Below are 7591 nucleotides of genomic sequence, written 5' to 3'. Positions count from 1 at the left end.
TTAAAATATTAAAATTGAAGCAATCAATAAACAGAGGTGTCGTGGTGTAGTTGGTTATCACGTCAGTCTAACACACTGAAGGTCTCCGGTTCGAACCCGGGCGACGCCATTATGTATCTTTTCTTTTTTGTTGTTGTTAATTTCTTACACCTTAGTCGAGGCTGCAGCATGTTATTTCGTGTTCTTTATAAAAGATTTAACATATTTTTGGGAAAATATTATTTTGTAAATAAGTATTGGTTTAAAAATATTTAATTTATAAAAAAATTAAAATATGTTAATTTGAACCTGATAGTATTTTTTTCTGTAAAAACAAAGAAGGGTTGGAAAGAAACTCGGACGAGTGGATCTCTTCGATAAAAAATTTCCAAGTGATTTGCATATTCCTTACTACCATAGCTCTACAAAAGGGGATACTGGAATGAATTTGAATATTAATTAATATAAACATTTAATAATAGTAAATAAAATAATGATTTGCGGGGGTAGGAGTGTAAATGGGCTACGTCGGCCTACAGGGGCCTACTGTTGTATAAATAAACTTGATTTAGTCCATTGAGCTTAGTTATTATTTGGCCCAACTTCTAGAATAATCTTTAAGAGTAGTTTAGCCCAAATTCTAGAGTAATCTACTCTAGATTACTCTATGGAAATATCTAGAATAGTTCAACCTAGAAACTACCATGGAAATATCTAGGCTAAGAAAATTGTGGAGAATTCTAGAGAATGATTTGTAGTCATTAGATGAGAATTGTGTTGGCATAATCCTAGCCATTGATTAAGGAGGTGCCACTAGTATAAATAGGTGTGTCCTCTATCATTTTGTATCAAGCCAAAAGGAAAAAGAGTTGTGTACTAATAAAAGTGTTCTCTTCCTCCAAATCTTTCTAAACCTTTTCTTTTCTCAAATATCCTCCTCCCAACACCTACTGCTTAGCCTATATTAGGTCAGACTTGGCTTATTATAAGTAGTAAAATAGAACAGGTCTAGGCTTTTAAAGAAACCTATTTAGAAAACAGGTCATAGGCTTTTTTGTACATGTTGGGCCCATAAACCTACAAGTCGGCTTATATCATATTATTTATTTAAAATATAATAAATAAAATTATTATTTAATAATTTTGAATAATAAAATAATATTATTTTAGTTATTCATTCAATTGTTGAATGTTTATTAAGCTTAAACAGGCTAACAGGCCTAGGCCAAGACTTTTTTTTGAATATAGGTCAGACCAGACTTGTAATTTGGAGCTTACACAGGCTAATAGGCCAGGCCATACCCAATGTTTTTTACATAGACTTAGTCTATTTAAACCAAAGTCTAGCCTAGCTCAATCCATTTACACGCCTAGGGGTGGGACAATGGGGGGAGGCTGTAGGGGTTTGAGGGCACGCATTCTACTGTTGTTTCTGTTTTACTTTCTTATGCTAATTGAGAGAGACGCAAATATTAAAAAAAAGGATTTGCATTCATTATTTAACATGACAAGAAAAAGTTTCCTACACATAATATTTTATGGGGCCCGTCTTTTTTGAGCAAAAAAAAAGTACGGCACGCAAAACAAATCTCTATAACATAACACAATCACTTTTCCTACCACATAACTCTTAGGTGGTGTTTGGTTGGGAGCTTTTCAGCGGATATCTATGTTTCTGAAGTATGGCTTTTAGAAACACCATGTTTGTTTCAACGTATTTTCACCAAAAATCCATCTATCCAATTTGTCTGGATTTATGAGAAACATAGATTTCCGCATTGTATAGAAACCCAATTTGAAGGTGGGATTTTTCGGAAAACTGGTTATCTGGCTTTTAATGCACTGTTGATTTCATAAAGTTACCTAATTTTCCCAGTAAAGTTTTTCCCCACCAAACTACTTTTTTTTTTACATTTTTCTACCTATCTCACTTTATCTATCTTTCCAATCATTTCTCTATCTATTACATTTCTCTACTATTCCAAAAAAATTTCCGAAACCAAACGCCCCCTTAGGATAAAACTAGTATCATGTAACATAATCTTAAAACATTTTCCTACTCAAACAAAAATGTATGTGAGTCCCATACATATAATAAAAACAAAAAATAAAAAATGATGGTGCGGAAACCAATGAGTGAGTGGGTAAAAAACTTTACATCATGTTACATAATAGGGTTTGGTGTTTCTCATTTTAAATGACATAAGTTATGTCATTTTAGGAGAGAGATAGACACAGAAATAATGGGAGAGAGAGTGAGTGATTTTTTTTAATTTAAAATTCAAATTTTCGGTGTCTATATGTCTCTTAAGATGACATAACTTTCTGTCATTCAAAATGACAAACACTCTTCCCTACATAATATTAGTATGTACATTATAAATCGACCGAAATAGTGAGTTTGATCTGTAACAAGTAGTTGCAGCTAGGCCTGATTTGGTTTGTTTTTTCTTGTGTTTGGGAGGGAAATGTGTCGTTATTGTCTGGGTTATTGTTATTGAAAGTGGGAACCGAAATTGATAAGAACTTTATTATATCAGATGTGTAGTACCCTCTAATTATCTACCCTTTCTGTGTTGAGCATTTTGAACTTTGATGGACCATCCAAAGAATGCCAGCAAGTTAAGCATTTTGTTTCCACATTTTTATCACATAACTCTTTGGCTTATGCATGTTCAATATTGTTTATATGGTTGAACTATATGACTCTGATAGATGGGATTGAAATGAAGCTTGTTAAATCTGCCAAAGAATAGAATTGTCATAAAAATTCATTTAGCTGCCAAAATGTGGCTAAAGGTTTTGTATAAAAGATGAATATGGTAGGCGACACGCGGATAATCTTGATGGCTAGAAGCTTTTGGTTCTGTTATTTTATGACCTATAATATATTTCTATTTCAAGTGCAATGGGATGAACCATCATCAATTTTGCGTCCTGATAGAGTATCTTCATGGGAATTAGAGCCACTTGTGTCTACCACTCCTGCAAACTCGCAGCCAATCCCAAGAAACAAGAGGGCACGACCTCTTGTTCTACCTTTTACAATGCTTGATTCTTCTATGCAAGGTGGGTTGGTCATACACAATTTCTTCATGTGAATTCTGCTGTCAATTTTGTTCTTTTACATAATTGTTTTTCTTTGTGCACCGCCACCGCGCATATGGAAATCACCAGTTGAATCTACACCTTTCCCTTATTGTGACCCCCAACATGGACGAGGTCTCTATTCATCGCCCAAGTTCAATTATACTGCAACTTACTTTCTTGGCTTTGGTGGGAATAATAGCTCTCTGGGACTTCCTTCCAACAAATCAATATATTGGTGTGTAATAAGATGGAAAACTCTATGGAAACTTTTTCAGCTATAGCCCTTAAAGGATCTGGAGAGAAGAGACAAGGCTCTGGAAATGGCTGTAGACTCTTTGGGATTCAGCTACTTGAGGATTCTAATCCATAAGGAAGTCTACAAACAGTCACTTTGTCAGGAAGGGTGGGGGATGATAGGTCTGTTTGGCTTTTTGGATGCCGAGTCTGATCAGCATTCTGAACCATCAAATGCTAATCGATCTGATATCCCTTCAGTAAGTTGCGATGCTGAAAAATCATGCCTCTCATGCCTGCAGGCAAATAAGGAGCTGTACAAAGGTAGCATGACTCTTCTTGGTGTAATCTTTCTGCATCCTTCCCCATTTTCATTTACAAACCTGAAGCATTCTTGGCATGCTTTTCCAATTCATTAATGTAGTTGACTTTATGATAATTATGTATATGTTGTCTCTTCATTTTGTAGAACTATATGATGATTCTTGGTAATATATGGCATTATTGACAGCAACTGAATTATTTCTACCAGACTAGTGATTTTCCCTTCATTAACATACACAATCAGTAAATATAACTAAAATAAATTTATAGGAAGTTCTGATTTCTTTTATCACACACTGATACAAAATACAACTTTAAATATTTTTCCATGCTTCAGACTAGAATCTCAATGAAACATTTTGGCTGGAAAGTCTTCCAAATTTTCCTTTGCTATGGAATCCACAAATCATCATTAGGCTGTAATAGTGTACTGAGGTTATTTATGATATAATTTAATATTTTTCTAGGTCCACCACATGCAAGGAATGGCTGTTGGGAGGGTTGTGGGTTTAACACAATTTGAGGATCTGCTTGGGAAATTGGAAGAGATGTTTGACATCGATGGGGAGCTCTGTGGATCCCCAGAAAAATGGCAGGTTGTCTACACTGATAATGATGATGATGGTTGGAGATGATCCATGGAAGTAAGTTCATTTGATGCTTTTACATTTTCTTGGCTTGGACATTGTTATGTTTATGTGGCATTATACTTTGTTTGCAAGACATTCAATAGTTTGATCAGATGCTTGCATTTCATTTTGGATTAGGAAATACTGCATGCTTAATTTTATGCTTGTTGTGTATATTAAATTATTTGTACTTAACTGCAGTGAGTTATGTACTGTTGTGAGGAAGATTTTCATCTACACAGCAGAGGAGGTGAAGAAGCTTTCGCCCAAAATAGGACTTGCAATCGTTGAAAGGATTAAACCAAGCAAGGTAGATTCCGAAGCAACAGTCAGTCCTGAAGATCAGTCATCTATTGTGGGACCTGGTTGCTAGAACTCCCATGTATTCCAGTATACCCAAGTAGAGTTGTATACGCAATAAATATTGGTATGGAAGTATGAAGTAGAACATGGAGAGAAGCGAGAACCAAAGCACTGCACCTTGTGACAGCAGCACCAATGCGGATGGTTGGTTTGAGATACTAATACTAATACTAATACTAATACTGCTGTTTGATAGAGAAATGCTTCGTTTTTTTTCTATTTCTTCTATAGCTCGGTTTTCCCCAACAGTTTAGTGGTCCGTCCATGCTCATTCCATTGAGTGGGCCTGCAATGCAATGGTATGAATTGGTTGTTTTGTTCTTCTGTAACGTGATGGATGTCATTTTTGTATATAGATTTTTATTATCTTCGAATACATTGTATGTATGTATGTATCTATCAGGCATATTCCCCCCTTACCCTACCTAGTAGTGACTTGGTCCTGTGTGTTTTTAGTTTTGTCATTAACTAGATTTGTCACTTTGCAAAACAAAACAAAACAAAACAAAACAAATTATGACTTTTGTTAGTATTTTTACATTTCTTGATTGATATATGATTCCTTTGGAGGACATTTGATAAATAATCGAACACATAAATTTTCTATTAAAATTTTAAAAAGGTGCGTGGTTTAAACTGAAAATAAAATAAAATAATTCAAAGTACAAATTTTATAATGAAAAATAATTCATGTTAAAAAATAATAGGATCAAGAATAACATAGGATAGATATCAATGTATTGAGATGAAATATAGAAATTTGACGTTTGAAGAATCTCTTTACATGTATCACAATTTAATATTTTGAAATCATATTTATTGAAAACAAAAAACAAAAAAGGAAAGTAGGAATTTGTTTGATAGTAGATAGATAGACAGATATATAAATAAGTCAGGGAAAGAAAGAAAGGGTGCGAGAAGGGAAGAAGATGAATGGGAAAAGGGAAGTGTCGCGAACGGTGCTGATAACAGGTGCGAGCAAAGGCCTTGGCAGAGCCTTAGCCCTAGAATTGGCCAATCGAGGTCATATCATAATCGGCTGTTCCCGTGCTCACGATAAGCTCACTTCCCTCCAACCACATCTCTCTAACACTGACAACCATTTCTTCCTTCATGCCGACGTCGTCAGTCACTCTCTCTCTCACACTCACTCACTCTGTTTCCATTCGATTTATTTATCTTTTTTTTTTTTTTTTAATTAAATTTTCTTTTCTCTCTCTCTCTTTTTTGGGGTTTGTTTCAGAAGTCGAATAACAGTGTCGAAGAATTGGCACGAATTGTTATGGAGAAAAAGGGCGTTCCTGATATTATAGGTATAGGTTATATGTTTTGATTTATTATATTTATATATTTGTTGCAATTCCGAATTGGTGTTACTTAAGTGTTCTGTGCAATGCGATGCGACGCGATGCAGTAAATAATGCAGGAACCATTAATAAAAACAACAAGATTTGGGAAGTTCCAGCGGAAGAGTTTGATACAGTGATTGATACGAACTTAAAAGGGACTGCGAATGTGTTGAGGCATTTCATCCCTCTAATGATCACCAAGAAGCAAGGAATCATTGTCAATGTGTCTTCTGGATGGGGAAGATCTGGTGCTGCACTGGTCAGTCAGTTGTCACTGTGATTAATTTAATTTAATTTAATTTATAAATAACACAACTGACATTGATTGGAAGCATTATATATATATATATATTATGCAAACAAAACAGGTTGCACCTTATTGTGCTTCAAAATGGGCCGTTGAAGGTTTGACAAGGTCAGTGGCAAAAGAGTTGCCTGAAGGAATGGCAGTTGTGGCTCTTAATCCAGGTGTAATCAACACTGACATGCTTGCATCATGCTTTGGTAATTCTGCTGCTCTATATCAAACGCCTGAATCATGGTATGCACTCCACTTTTTAACATTTTTTATATTATCACTTCTCTTCACTTCTTTTCCAAATACATTCTTCTTTTCTTCCTTTGGAGGAGGAATCAGAAACAAAACTCCCAACTACTAGAAAGAGTGATATTTGTGAGGGCGGGCAAAAATATGGACTTGAACCTCAACTCAGATTTGCTTCACACTACTTTGATTTTTCAAACTATTTTCTACCTGTTACTGTTTGTAAGTTTGTATTTGCATTAGATTTTGCAAACTTGACAAGTGGGTTCACATTGAAGTGATTTATGTTGCTTACATAGTCTTGATAAAAGTCAATTTTTGATTGTCTATTTACAAAAATACCATGTTACCTTGTGTCTATTTTTCGTTTGTATTACAAAAAGGGAAAATTAAGGGTTGGTTAATTTTTAGTAGAGAAACAGCACTTACGCTATATCGGGTTCTTGGGCAATACTGAGGTTTGCAAGAAGACAGTCAAACATGCAGAGTTCAAGAGGAGAGGGAGATCATGTTTGTGATGATGGACTGATGGTCAAACCATGTTTTGGGTTGTGCAAATGTCTGACCAAACACACTAAGTACTAAGTAGATCCGGTCTAATCATAAACATATCAAAAGAACCATTAAAATCGGTTGTATTTTACATTTAATCATTGTAACATGTTAATAGTTATTTCGCAAATGCTATTTTCCCCCATCTAATGATACTTTTTCAACTTACATTCACTCGTCATCTATCAGGGCTTTGAAGGCTGCAACCATGATACTCAATCTCACAGCAGCAGATAATGGTGCATCTCTCACTGTCTGAGATAAAGGGGAAGAGAGCAACCTCCCAAGTTAAGCGAAGCATGGACGATTTACTTCACATGGGCTTGGATAAGTGCTTCATCAAATCCAATTCTTTTATATTGTCTGTGTTTTTTTCCATTTTCTTGATGGCATATATCCAAGCGGGAAAATTTTGGTTGGTTAAATGGTTGTAGCATGATATTCGTAGATGCCAATTTGGTTAGTATTCGCTCTGTTATTGCTTTTTTGAGAAAACAAACGTAGTTTTGAACCTCTTGTCTAAATTT

The 7591-nt window shown here is 35.0% G+C and overlaps 1 protein-coding gene and 1 non-coding gene across 3 annotated transcripts; both read left to right on the top strand.

The window, feature by feature from the left end:
* Positions 1 to 35: 35 nt before the first annotated feature.
* TRNAV-AAC (transfer RNA valine (anticodon AAC)) lies at positions 36 to 109 on the top strand. The gene has a single exon. It is a non-coding gene; the product is annotated as a tRNA-Val (tRNA).
* Positions 110 to 5525: 5416 nt separating this feature from the next.
* Positions 5526 to 7559, top strand: LOC133307128 (NADPH-dependent pterin aldehyde reductase). Of its 2 annotated transcripts, none has more exons than XM_061507553.1 (5): positions 5526 to 5743; positions 5863 to 5932; positions 6046 to 6227; positions 6337 to 6509; positions 7254 to 7559. In XM_061507553.1, the coding sequence occupies exons 1-5, from the start codon at positions 5549 to 5551 to the stop codon at positions 7321 to 7323; spliced, it is 690 nt and encodes a 229-aa protein (XP_061363537.1). In that variant the 5' UTR covers positions 5526 to 5548; the 3' UTR covers positions 7324 to 7559. The 2 variants fall into 2 exon arrangements, with proteins under 2 accessions (XP_061363537.1, XP_061363536.1); XM_061507552.1 differs by having other exon boundaries at positions 6034 to 6227.
* The last annotated feature ends 32 nt before the right edge of the window (positions 7560 to 7591 follow it).

The sequence above is a fragment of the Gastrolobium bilobum genome, unplaced genomic scaffold, assembly GCF_033153095.1.
Source record: "Gastrolobium bilobum isolate Gb01-03AN ecotype WA unplaced genomic scaffold, APGP_CSIRO_Gbil_v1 utg12914, whole genome shotgun sequence".
NCBI classification, from domain to species: domain Eukaryota; kingdom Viridiplantae; phylum Streptophyta; class Magnoliopsida; order Fabales; family Fabaceae; genus Gastrolobium; species Gastrolobium bilobum.
This window is presented reverse-complemented; position numbering and strand designations above follow the sequence as displayed.